General features: G+C 41.2%; 1 protein-coding gene across 9 annotated transcripts in view; it reads right to left on the bottom strand.

Moving 5' to 3' along the window:
- Nucleotides 1-13,365, bottom strand: part of adgrb3 (adhesion G protein-coupled receptor B3) — a 117,036-nt gene continuing 103,671 nt past the window's right edge. For 6 of the 9 annotated variants that reach the window (XM_079560071.1, XM_079560066.1, XM_079560065.1 and 3 more), the window contains 12 exons: nt 10,070-10,220; nt 8,144-8,213; nt 7,694-7,760; nt 6,338-6,441; nt 5,902-6,000; nt 5,422-5,593; nt 4,854-4,949; nt 4,142-4,181; nt 2,432-3,108; nt 2,314-2,349; nt 1,368-1,472; nt 1-393 (listed from right to left, as the gene is read on the bottom strand). In XM_079560071.1, coding sequence (XP_079416197.1) covers nt 205-393; nt 1,368-1,472; nt 2,314-2,349; nt 2,432-3,108; nt 4,142-4,181; nt 4,854-4,949; nt 5,422-5,593; nt 5,902-6,000; nt 6,338-6,441; nt 7,694-7,760; nt 8,144-8,213; nt 10,070-10,220 — 1,806 coding nt within the window. In that variant the 3' untranslated portion in view covers nt 1-204. The remainder of the gene's footprint in view (nt 394-1,367; nt 1,473-2,313; nt 2,350-2,431; nt 3,109-4,141; nt 4,182-4,853; nt 4,950-5,421; nt 5,594-5,901; nt 6,001-6,337; nt 6,442-7,693; nt 7,761-8,143; nt 8,214-10,069; nt 10,221-13,365) is intronic. The other 3 variants (XM_079560068.1, XM_079560069.1, XM_079560070.1) reach the window with 2 other exon arrangements.

The raw sequence follows: 13,365 nt of genomic DNA, 5'->3' as shown, positions 1-13,365 counted from the left end.
TTTCTTTTCTCTCTCTCTCTCTCGTCAGTCAGTTCGTATATAGGATTGGCACATAATGTCCCTGCCACACACGTATAATCCAGATATGTATGCCAAGGCTGTTTTAAAAAAGTCTGTTGCTTTGTTCAGTGCAAAATACATCTGTTATCCAAGTCTTCCACAACAATTGCATTTTCTATAGGCCTCGTTCCTCCACTGCTCCCCTCACACCTCGGTCTGGAAGTCCCCCTCTTGGACGTCCAAGGGTAAGTTGACACACTTTTCCCACTCGGCTGCTGTCATCTCCAGAGAGTCCTTGGTGTTAGGTTCTAATACATTCATAGTGGCGTAATTCTGATACTCGCAGGCTGGATTGTAACTCTCCCATGGATTCTTGTTTGGCATCGCCTTGTCCTGTGCCCAGTTGGAAACAAGATTACTGACCTGAACTGCAGAGTAGCCGTGTCTACAAAGGTCCATTGTTACGCTATGCTAAAAATGTGAATACATGTTGTGGAAAGCATTAAATAATTAAAAATGGTGTTGTTAATAATAATAATGGTTAAACATGAGCATGCTTACAGTAGGCTAATATCATGAAGTGGTTTGGGGCTATTCATCTCACTGCACTCAAATTGATAATCCCAGAGAAACTAATGCAAATAAGGATATATCTGTTCTGTGAACAATGAATACTAACATCTGCAGTCAGCTCTGCAGCAAATTAATTTTAGGGAAATGTGCAGAAAAATCTACAGCAGTTGTCATCTTTCTGTACGAAAGCACTTTCTGTGGTAACTAAGCAACTGGCCTGATACTGTGGACTAGATTGAAATGTGAGTATTAGATGCAGCCAAAGACTCCTGTGAGACTGTCTGAGGCTGGATTTGGTCACCAGTCCAATTTCTGCTTGACATTCAGTACTGAAAACAATGTTCTCTTGAAAAAGAGAGTGACTATTATAAAACCAAAGGGTATTAAAACTACAGATTGACTTTGCATTTCTTGTGATAAACTGCCTCAAAACCCTTGAACAAAATTACACACAATTCCTGTGGATGTTGTAGATTATATAAGTTGCCATGCATTAATGGAAAAAACAATGGGGTTGCTAAGTAGATAAATGCATGTAAAGAAAAGTGCATTTATGGCCTTGCATTGAAATGGATGCACAGAAGTCTTTCATTTCTCAGACTGGCCTTGAGCTTCAGTGCTTTAAATGGGGCTGATGCCCCACAGCTGCTGTACGGGCCGTCACTTGAACACTAGCTACCTAACCGCTCATTTGCACAATCACATGTTATGTGTCCAGCACAAATCTAAATAGAGAACTGGGATGTTCAGCTCTAATTGGCTCACAGACTCCCCCCTGGTTTCCTGTTACTCACCATGCTGCCCATATTTGGTATGTCTCGAAATCGGTCCAGGGTTTGAAATTTCTGATTCAGTTCCTGGAACAGCTCCATGTGTCTTTTCCTGGTGTGCATGACTTTCTGCAATGGCAAGGGTTTTTTCTTTGGTATTGACAGCCAATAATGGAAATGCATCCCTCTCCACCCCTTCAATGCTAATCAATTAGTCAGTGTCATGGTAGTTTAAATAAAGGCCAGATTTAAAACAAATTTGCATAACTGCATATATATATCATTTAGCTTCCAAAATAAAGGACATTTTGGCTTATTTTGTTTAGAATTCTGGGGCTTAGAAAGCTAATCTGTCTAAATATTCATTAGCTGGAATACTTGGAACAAATAGCAAACCGGCTCATTTAGTGCTTTGTTGGCGTATGGGAAATCCTTATAATTAGACCTTGGCAGAAGTTTCCCATTTAAAAAGGAGGTGTACATCTAAGCTAAAACAAAAAGCTCCCCTTGCAATGCCAAACTCCCCCAATGCCAAGCTCCTCTATTACTGTTTCCTTTACTTTGAAAGCCTGTACAATATATATGCAGCACATTCCGATATAACAATGCAAAAGAAATACTGCCACATGTCAATAATAGAGCAGTTGGGACCAGGTGATAAAATCAGATGTGAAATGTGCAGTGACTTTAAAAGCATACATTTGGATCATCAGCGTACAGCTAATGGATGTAGGAGATGGAGGAGGATAAAATGTTGATGAGAACCGTTGCCCTGTTTGTCAGTTGAGAGCCTTGCTTTTACCTTAACTACACAGAGTGTCAATAAATCTTCAGTCAAGGCTGTGTAACTCCAATAAGCTTAAGAGGCAAGTACTAATAAATCAAATGACAAACACAACTGCAAAAATGGCGTTTCCCTGCATAAAGAAGCTAGATGCATGTGCTGAAGAAAAGTAAGTACAGAACGTACCTCAAAGTCTAGATCTGAGTATCTTGATTTTCGTCTCTGTTCAAAGGAAGATAGAAGATGTTACTATCGTTTTATAATGTAAAATCTACAGTGGTTTTGTATTGCTCAAGTACTATACCTCTAATGAGCTCATAGATACTGTGGACCCTGTTTCACTTCGCGACAGGCCAGCAGACTCCTCCATCTCGGCAAGGAAATTCTTGACTGCAGTGCGTGGCTCAAAGGGCAGGTTCTGCATCTGCTCTGGAGCCCTGGGATACTGCTGCTCCAGGTTCACATTCATGTGGTCCATTGCCTGTGGGCTGATGTTGAAGTCTGGGTTCATCTTGTAATGCATCAGCCGCTCGTGGGACAGCTTATCCATTGGGATGTTCATCTTAGTGTCGTCTTTGACCAAAGTGGGCATGTTTGAGCCAGACATCACAGCAGCGGCCGAGCCGCGAGGCATAACGATGTAGTCCGTCTCCATCATTTGCCCCTGTGCAGCGTGGGCCTCCAACTCGTGGGCCATGTCATGCTCACTCTGCCGCAGGGCGTCATCCGTACACAGGTAAACAGTGCGCCGCATGTCCGTGCTACTGTCGCCCAGGCACTGCTCCTTCAGCTCTCCCACGCCCATCGGCATGTGCAGAGCGGACGGCTGCTGGATTAACACTTTGGAGATGATGTTGCCAGGCAACGTGGAGTAGTTGAGGCCCTCAGGGGCCTTCTCATCCTCTTCATCATTCAGAGAGATGCGGGAGAGGGTGCCTGTGATAGTAGCGGCACGACAAGAGCCCATGTCTTTGTGGAGAGCTGTGGGGCAGAGATATACAAGGATTAGCTAAGAATTAAAGTGACTAAACTAGTGTCACTATTTGTGCTACATTTTCAAGACTGAAGGAGTCAGCTAATTCAAACCAATGTAAGGCAATTTTCAAGATTTACCATTGCAGACAAAACTGTAATGACAGGACAAATAAGTGAGTATGCGGTTACACAGACACAACACATAAATAAAAAGGCACGGAAAAGCAGCCGGTGAATCTCAGGAGAATGTAGGAGCGAATGGAACAGTCTGGTTTCATTTACTCCACAGCAGAACATCACACTCCAATTCAAACTTTATGATTGCTGGTGACCTTGCAATACCCCAAATATTCACCGGGAAAACTGCAGTTAGCTCCTCAGAAATACTCTGTGATTTAGAAACATATTCTGTGCCTGTCCTTGCATTCTAATGCCATCCTCATGAATCAAGAGAAATTACACTGTCTGATGACAAAGAGTCTGCAAGTGAATCTCAAGGACAAACTCTATTTTAGTCTAATTTAATATGCAGCACTGACTTGGGTTTTAAAACAAACCATGGAGTCCATAAGCTCTGTTTGTGACATGTGACTTTGAACGAGCAGAATAATCTGTAAAGTGCATATTGTGTGCCTGCTGCTCTCCTTCAGCTGAGATCATGATTTATGATTGACACCTGTCACTGCCTCTTGTTGAAGATCATCACTTTACAAGACGACACAGCCACTCATATGAGCTACAAGAGTCAGACAACAGCTCTACAACCTCTAATAAGAATGTGCTTTGAATAATACGTAACAAATCCAGTTATGGCAAACTGCAATTAGCGATTAAAACCATTACCAGAATAATGTTATCATTCAATGATTAAGGAAACATGCATGATTGTACTACCCGCACTTTCTTCACAAGAAAAATGTGTAGCTCAAAATAGTCAAGCATCTAATCATCACTAATAAGAAGAAATGTAGGAGATTCTGCAATATTTTTGTTTTTTTCGGCTTTGCAGCATTCAGACTTGTAGTGAATAGTTTCTTACCTGATCTGCAGGCAATGTCCACATCTTTCTCAAAATCAGTCTGTAGAAAAAAGAAAAAAAAGGCTTTATATTAAAGTAAACAGAATACATGTCTTTGAATTTCCTACGGCATACACACATTTAGTGTGTAACAACTTATCAATAAAACATCTATGAAATATAATCTTCTCCAGTAGCTGGTAAGGCTTCCAGGCTTGCTGCTAATGGCTGTATTGAACTTTGGGGCCAACACACCGTTTTGCAAGAAAACATTTTAGTGTGAAGGGCATTTGAATACTAATAGCAGATCATTGCTGTGATGTGCCAGTGGCGTAGCACTAGATGAATAGACTGGTGTCCTATTTGAGAGGTCAGCTGCAGACATTCCTCTATTCCCCATGAGAGGAAATGAGATGGATGCGCAGCAAACACGGGCTGCGAGTTCAATCAAACAGAAATAAAGGGACTATGCTGAGGGCATCAAGAAACTAAAGAGACCTAATGGCATTTATCACAGGGCTCAAATGTGAACCACGTGTAATTGCAGCCTCACCATATTGAGCTATTGGAAATAATGTCTTGTGTTTCAGAATGGGGATGTTAAAGAGCAAACACCTTCAGTGAGAGCAGAAGTTAAATTAAGGTCAAAGGAGTGCGGGTTGGTGAATGTGCATCATCAATAACACAGAACACTGGTTAAATTACAGATGAGAGTTGCTGCTTCTGTACGTACCATTATCTGAGCGTGCCCATTAGGGAAGGTTCCCGTTGCATCCCCACTGATAGGATCTTGGCAGTTTCTCAGCCGACATCGGAAGGCATCTTGGACCTGCAGAAATAAACAGTGTTGTCTTGACAAAGTAACAAAAGAACGTTTTGCCAGTGCTAATGTAAATATAATAAGCAGAACAATTGTTCCTGGTGTTTCATTTAGCAAAAATGAAACACCTCTTTAGACAAAAAGAGGTGCATTCTGGGAAGAAAAAAAAAACATCTTTTTGATGTGAAATTGCAGGCTAAGTTTCTAAGTTTGAGGCTGGTGTGTTATTTCAGAACAACAGGCCATGTATTTAATTATTTTTGTAAAAGAAAAAAAAGGAAAAGGGGCTGTGCAATGAAACAAATCTATGGTCAATCTCAATTATTAGCATGATGCTTGTAAATAAGCAGGTTTACAGCCCAATCCTGTGGCAGTAACAGCTCATTGTTGCCATTACTTCATTGTGGAGGAGTTGAATTTTGATGTGCAATGCACCATTGGAGTAAAACACATTCATTTGATGAAGTTTATATTCACATACCTCTCTCCTCAGAATACAGTGCACCATGACGATGACAAAGCCCTGCAGTGAGTCAAAGACGGCGAAGAGTATCTGAAACAGGATGGAGCGCTTGTCCGTCATAGCAAGAACCGCAGACATCCAGGTAAGCGCCAGCAGAGGCAACACCACACACGAACTCCACAGGGACGCCCTGAGAGCATACAGGAATCATAGGGTCAGTGTAAAGCAAACAGAGTATAGGATGCATGGCATGAAGGCTGTCTACAAAGAGGAGAGACTATCTTGTAGGTGAGACTGTTCTTGTAATAGGCACTAGAGAAAGTTGAGAAAGTGACTTATGTGAGTACTGTCAGGATATTGCTCTGTGAATACTGTAGAAAAGCCTGATACTGCAATGGACGGCAGCCTGGCCCCAAGTGCTTGAGTGGACACGACACACATGCTCAGACTCCCTGTAGCATGGTTCTTATTGATTGCGAGACACTGACAGGCACTTACATTGCGTTGCTCGCTGTAGTTGCTGATAAAGCAGTTGTTGATACCACACCACATTTGGCACACTTGAGAGTTAATCCTGTATGTGGCTCACTCATCTGTCTGTAGGACACAAATAGAGACAAGAGTATGATAGAGACAGCTAACAGACACTGCCCCGACATCCCGGACCCCCCCAACCCCCATCATTTTAGCGAGGCCAACGTGTGGCCGTTTCAATGATTTTCATCTTGCACTGATTCTGCCAAAGAGCTATGAAGCAATGCAATTCTCATGAGATCTGACCTCTTTAGGTTTATACATGTAATTTCAGTTCTAGAGAAAATTAGGTCTAAATCTCCATATGTAAAACACAAAAACAAAAGCACGAACAAGTTTACAAAGACAAGGACAACAGCACAGACGGAAATGTTAAGAAGAAAAGTAAAAAGGTACTAACAAGGATGTGCTGTCATACCCTGCACGGTGCTTCAGCTTCTTGTCCAGAATGCCATCTCTGGACACAAGCTTATTAAAAACCAGTATACCAATCACCATGTTGACCTGTGAACAAGAGCAAAGCAGAGAAGACCAGAAAAGATCATTTCTTTGCTATACGACAGTTAGCAGACAATATCTTCGCCCAGAGCCTTTCTTTTTCAAATGTCTGATGCTTTGACCTCCAGCATCTGTGTGACATGAGCCAATGGATGAGGCCAGCCCTGAACACTCAACACAACCGCCTGAAGGAAAGATCGGGATGACAAGGAACACTGGGCTACTCAAAGGCACCTTCTGCTATTAATAACACTGAAGGAGACTAGGCTGTGGTGTACATGCGCTTGGGTTAATTTAATATCTATGCGCAATATATTATATATGTTTAAAGCTTTTACGTACACACTGTATAACATTTCACCCAATAACTAATAAAACGGTTGTCTTTACTCCACAGCTTTGCTTGAACTACAGGTAAAGCTTTATTTTGATGTGACTGAACTAGAGCCCAATAACAGGGCAATACAGAAATCCATACCCATTGTTGTGTATGTAAGTGTATGGTTAAGTTTATACACATTAGGGATATTTGGAAAATTTCCCATAATACAAATAGAGGATGATTAACCCGCTCAGTTATTAGATTTGAGCAAATCTAATGCATAAATACTTAATAAGCTCACAGCCACATGGTGCAGCCCATTACAGAGAATGAAAAGGAATTACTCCAGCAGACACAGCCTGATGGGACACCATTACTGAGACTTTGAAACTCTGATTTGTTCCCTCTTGTTACTTTGATTGAAAAATGTGGAGAAGTATTGGTCTAAATGGCTAGTTTCTCCACCAATCTTCTCCCCAATCTACTGTGTAAGACATATGACCGCTTATAGAGAATGGATGATTTATGTTGGGGCCACCTGCACATTTCTATCCTCGATGTATGCTTTTTGTATTTTGCAGCTATTTCTACACATTGGATTGCACTCCTTTAAACTTTAAAGTAGTTAACACAAAGCATGTATACCAGAGTAAATATAATGTTTGGCGCAAGATGCAACTGACTCTATTCTTTCACAATCATTTAGGGGGAAAAAAACAACTGCAATACACAGTAAAATAATGTCTACGTATCTGATTAATCGAACAAAATGACTAATTTTGTATTTTAAACTAGTTTACAATGATGTGATTATGAAACATGTACTTAATTGTGTAATAGGCAAAGCATTTTTATAATTCCCTTTTAGTCTGGGCGTTCACAGTTGCATAAGTGAAGACTAAAAGTTTAAACAGGACATGTAAATTTGATACCCACCAAAACAACAGCAGCTGCAGGGCCGACAAAGGCATACAGGAGGCCACCCTCTAAAGACAACCAACAGCTGTGAGGAGACAAAACACACTTTAGTCCCGTGAAGAAGACATTAACAGTGCAGTTAACAGCGCACACCAGCATACAATAGTGTTCTGCTGCACTATCAGGGGACGTGCCATATGCTCCTCGTCTATTTCCAAAGTTTCATAGGGCAATAAAATGCTAAAGAGATTTTAAGCAGTGTTTATGCACTTGGGATCCTGCAGGGATACAACACGAGCGAAATTGGCCTCTCACTGTGCGTTTCTGAAATTTGATTGGGTTCATGGGATTGTGTTTATAGCACTGTTTGGACTAAGTAAGTCAACTGAATTGAATTACTTAAAGTACTATTGGTTTGGTGCTAAAAAAAAACCAACTTGCCGTTGTGTTGTGAAAGCAGAAACTTACTATAGCGGTGTCCCGTAGCCCTTTGTTTTAGTGAACCCCATGGAGATGGCAACCACTAAAGCTGGCAATCCTTCAAAAAGAGAGAACAATCAATAGTCAGGCAGCTCTGATTCGGGCCACTTCAATACAGAAAAGTCAGCTCCTCTGCCTCCTGGTCATTAGACAGAGTGCTGCTTGATGCACTACATTAAAGCTGGACTAGATGCTACCACCAACTGTCACAAAAACACTGTGTCTTTCAATATACCACAGTATTACAAACATTCACTCACCCACATTATTAAGCATAACAATCTTTTGACTCCCAAGCTCATTTCACTAGATCACCATTTTAGATATGCCACATTCAAAGTCAGTGCGATATCACTGTAATTGTCGTCTATGCACAGATTTAATAAGTGCATTAAAGGCATAGGTAAGCAGGTGTACTTTATAGAGTAGCTGGTAGGTTTTGATTGATGACGTCTCATTTGTTGTTGCTGTATGGCTTCATTTTATAGATTGCGATAATAGATTCAGTCCTTCCCAGCGTGTGCACGAGAATATTAATCTTTATTTATCTTCTAGGAAGCACCGACTGCAGGTACTGCTCATGTAATCACGTTCTTGGAGGCAGGAGGCAGGACTCTGTTGCTGCGCTGCGTGTGTCTGTGTGCAGTGCCGAAGAGGTGAGTGTACACAAGCGCGCCATAAATCATACTGCTACCAACGCACTGCCAAAGATGCGGCGCTACGACTTAAGAGACAAGCCCAAACTCCATGCACAATTCATCTTCCAAAAATGACCCCTTTGATTGACAGTGCATAGGTTCTTGTTCAGCACAGAGCAGGAAGCGATTCGCTAAGGCACTTTTTTCCCCCCACTGTATGATTGCAGAACTGGCTTTGTCCATTTCTTTTGCAGCCTGCAGTGCACCGCAATGACTAAGAGAGCCTTGTTTGTTGCTAGGTAACAGGAGGAATGAGTGTGGGCTCTTTCATAATCAAATTGATTTTAAAAGATAGATTTCTGGCCGTCTGAGAGATAAAAAAAAATTACTAATAAAAGAAAAAAAGAAGAAAAGATGAATTGGTCACAGTTTGTCCATCATTTATCAAACAAACTAAGAAGCTTTGTTTGTTCCTGTGTACAAAAGTCTGTTATTGCAGATTTACATATCAAATTTTACGGGTAAAATATACCCCAAATAATGGAAATGTTTCTGCTGGTTGTTCTTACCTGAATAAAGAAATGAAGTAAATGTGCTTGAGCTACCAATCAAAACATTTAATTGATTCAAAATGTACATCTTGTCTACTTTATATAAAAGAACTTCAAAATGTGGGACTCGAGATGAAAAAGTGTTTATGAAATATTTTATCTTTTTGTGCAAATGCGCTTTGGTTTTACACCTGCTTACTGTCATACCAGTTTGCGAGTGTGGGAGGCTCGAAAAACTCAATAACTAGACACACAGGGCTGTTCGAATGTGTCACAACAGCAGGTGAAAAAACATGTTTTGTAATTCAACTTGAATATACATTTTTCAGACACTTCTCTATTATGTATTGTATGCCCAGCACAGCAGCTGTAAAGCAAGACCCCTTTCATGCAGCTCCAGTAGCTCATGCACTTCTTCATACAAAAAGTAGGGTCAGTACAACCTGCTAAAGAAGAAGAATGGCATCAGTAGCTATAGCTATATATTTCTTCAGAGGCTGTCCCTTTAAAAGGCTGTACAGAGACCAGACTGGAGCACAAAAGTGTTGTGAGTGAAAGGGGAGAAAGGATGAAGATCTCGCAGCGAATGAGACGAACAGACTGAATAGGCCTCTTGCAAAAAAAATACCTTTGGCCTGAGATGTACAAAGCTGGGGCAGAAAATGGGAGCTTCTAAGGCACAGCGGTGGTTAATAGACAGGTTTTCGGGTGAAAGAGTCGCTTACCCCAGCCCAGACACAGAAAGCGTTTGCGGATCAGCCTCGTTCGAACCTTCCCTGTCACTGCCATGTAGGACTGCCAAGCCTCCGTGAGCACCCAGCAGAAAGAGGCCAGGAAGAAAAAGTGCAGGAAAGCTGTGGTCATGACACAAACACCCTGTGGGGGACAAAAGAGTGACAAAGGAACAACATCAATGAAAACGCTTGATCAGATTAACAATTATGTAGACATTATCAAAAAACCCAACTTCAGCAACCACATTGTTTTGAATTGTTAATTGCAGTGTGTATACAATTAGCCAAAGTAAACATACAAAGCATTATTTACTAATTTAATTATACCTGGCAAAACAATGCATTAGGTGGAATTACAAACCCAAGCCAAATTCAATTGTACAAGTAGTGATTTCTGTAAACAGCGAACTCCCTGCAGCTACACATCAATTTTATCGACAGTTTTTTTTTATTTGCTTGAACTCGTCTTGCAGCACCAATCACATTCAGCCGCCTAAGCCTGCCCACTGAAGCAGCCACTGAGACAGAGCATTGGAGATTGAAGCGCGAGAAAAGCGATGGCATTAGTTTGTCAGATCTAAGGAAGGGCGAGATGGCACACAATTCCATGGCGTTGCACTTCTCTGCGCTAGGGCTGATTAGTATGCTGGGAGTCCCACCTCAAGACAGGGAACCAAGGTCAGTGGCTTTACACAGACAGGAAGAGGACAACACAACAGCTGAAATGTTACAGAAGACACCTTTAAGCTTTGTGCTTGTGTTGTAGCACTTTGAGATTTTCCTTTAAAGTGCATTACAAATTAAAGGTATAATAATTATTACCTTTAAGCTTTGTTACCCTGTACATAATCATTTCATGGCAGTTGTGAAAAAAGTGATTTCATATATAGAATAGACAGGGAGTTTTCTGCAGTATTTGAGTGAAGTGGTGCAACATTATCACAGGAATGACCTCACTGCTGCTATTGGTTGGCTGGTAGGTAGGTAAGTTTGCATAGAACCTTAAGGTCATTCAGTATTTTACACACCTTAGCCTTGGTATTTTTTGTAGTATAATTTAAAATAAACTATGTTTATGTAGTTACACATAACTCCAGCAGAGGACGCTCTTTTGCTCTTGTGACCAGAGCAGCAGCGCAAAAGCATAAGTTGCGACAGTGGCGCAGACAGTAGAGCAGGTCGTCTTGTGATCAGAGGGTCGGCGGTTTGTATCCCACAGGTGCACACTGTCATTGTGTCCTTGAGCAAGACACTTCACCCTCCTTGCCTCCAGTGTCTGGTGTATGAATGAGCGAGTGAATGGGTGACTGGTTGCTTGATGTAAAGTGCCTGAAGCAGGTAGAAAGGCCCTATATAAATGTGACCATTTACCATTTAAATCATTAGCTGCTGGTAAATATGCTAATTTTAGGTTAGAGTTTAGGTTCCTAGACCTTAAAACACAGATGTATATTGGAGTTTAAGCAAAAAAAAGGGACTGAAACGCAGGAAAAAGCCACGAAAGAGCGACAAAACCGTGTAGAAAACATGACAAAAAAACAAGAAAAGCCTTAAAAAAGAAATAAGAACCAACAAAAACATGACAAAAAAACGACAAAAAATTTACAGAAATGCAGCCACAATGTGACAACAAAGCTAGTATCACTTTCGAAGATCTTAGCTTTCAAATATGAGGCATTACATTGTTGCTCTCCAGTCCAGTAGCTTTTAGATTTGTGTAAAGCTGAACTGGAGACAATGTGATGGGTTCAGGCGGGGGGTAGGGGGTTAATATGCATGTGCGAATGAGACAAAACACGTTCCAGGTATTTTTCAATTTTTACATGATATAGGCCAGAAGCCATGGACAAAAATCCCAGAGGTTCACACTGAGCCCTGGTGCAGTCCTCATCACTGCTTGCTCTAATAATCACAAAAGTTCTGGAAAGTAAATACCAATCTTGACATTGCGTATATTTAGCTGGAAGCATCCCTCCTGAGTTTGTTTAATGATGATCACATTTGCTTTTGTGAGATACACTCACAATGTGGCGCAACTAGTTATTATGAACTTGTATTTACATAGTCCAGAATTGGCCTCATTTTAAACAGAAGATTAGTAATGAGACATGAATGTTTAAGTTTAGAAGTTTTTGGGGAGGTGATCGTTGGTGTGAAGAGGTGGTGGTAATCTCAGTGGTACAAAGCCTATAAAGAAGCCGAGATAGTGGAGTGCATCATCTTTCCTGGGGCGACCGCGGCACACTGTGAAATCTCCCATACACTTGAACTTCCCCACAGAGAGTATGACAGAAAACCCATCCATCTCCTGGAGCGCCACTGGGGTTCACAGCAGACAGTAATCCTGCAGCACCTCACCACTGACACGGAGAATATTCACAAAGAATGGAGAATCATGTTGTGGAAGCTTAAGTGATTCATTCTTAATAAGACGGGTTGTGCTGCTCCTGACACGCAAGTATATTGTAATAACAAAAATTGCCACCAGGGAATTTGTGGGATTTCAACACAATGGTAATAATTTAAAAGGAAACATCAATTAAAGCAAACAAGCCTCGAATGTTAATTTAATGAGATTGCGGATAATAGTAAGAGAAGCACTTGTTTGTATGCTAAAAGATTCATTTCTGTTATATTCTATGATAAGGAGACTATCAATAGGTCGTTCTAACAACCGCTGTCTATTGTGCTGAAAAAGAGCCTCCTGTTTTTCAAAGAAACAGGTCAGTTACAACCATTATAGCTTATCCCACTAAAGCCTGCAGCCTCATTAGCAACAAGGAAAGCTAACATGAGCTTCTGAAAAGCAGGACAGGTACACAGTGATGGCACTAGTCGGACTTAGAAAAACGAGGGTAAAACCTAGAGTTTATGCTGCCCTTTAAAAAGGCAAATGCCGCCAATGTCGTGCGTTCTATGTCCGTCTCCATGGAAACAGGAGCCTAGGAAGGGACCACATTAAAACACAGAGGAGCTAATAGACGTGAAGGTGCAGGGCGCTGATACTTGTAGCCAGTTCATAATAAGGTCAGCGCATCAAATTTAGGAGTTTTCTGTCATGGGCTGACTAAGCTTTGACTGAAATGTCTGGAGCAGCCCCAGAGCTTTCTCAAAGCTTCAGAGCTAAAGGCTGAAATATGTAACGCACATGTGCTCCTTGTTGCAGTAACGGACAAGACAAGTGGAGTGGAAGGATAAGCAGTGACATTGGCATGAAATAAACCCAAAAAAGCCCTGCTCTTCTAAATCTGTTCTTTTCAAGGATTTCTAATAGAATTAAAGTCGTG

The sequence above is a fragment of the Gobius niger genome (assembly GCF_951799975.1).
Source record: "Gobius niger genome assembly, chromosome: 7".
NCBI classification, from domain to species: Eukaryota; Metazoa; Chordata; class Actinopteri; order Gobiiformes; family Gobiidae; genus Gobius; species Gobius niger.
Note: the sequence above shows the minus strand (reverse complement) of the source record. Positions and strands in the feature narration are given on the sequence as shown.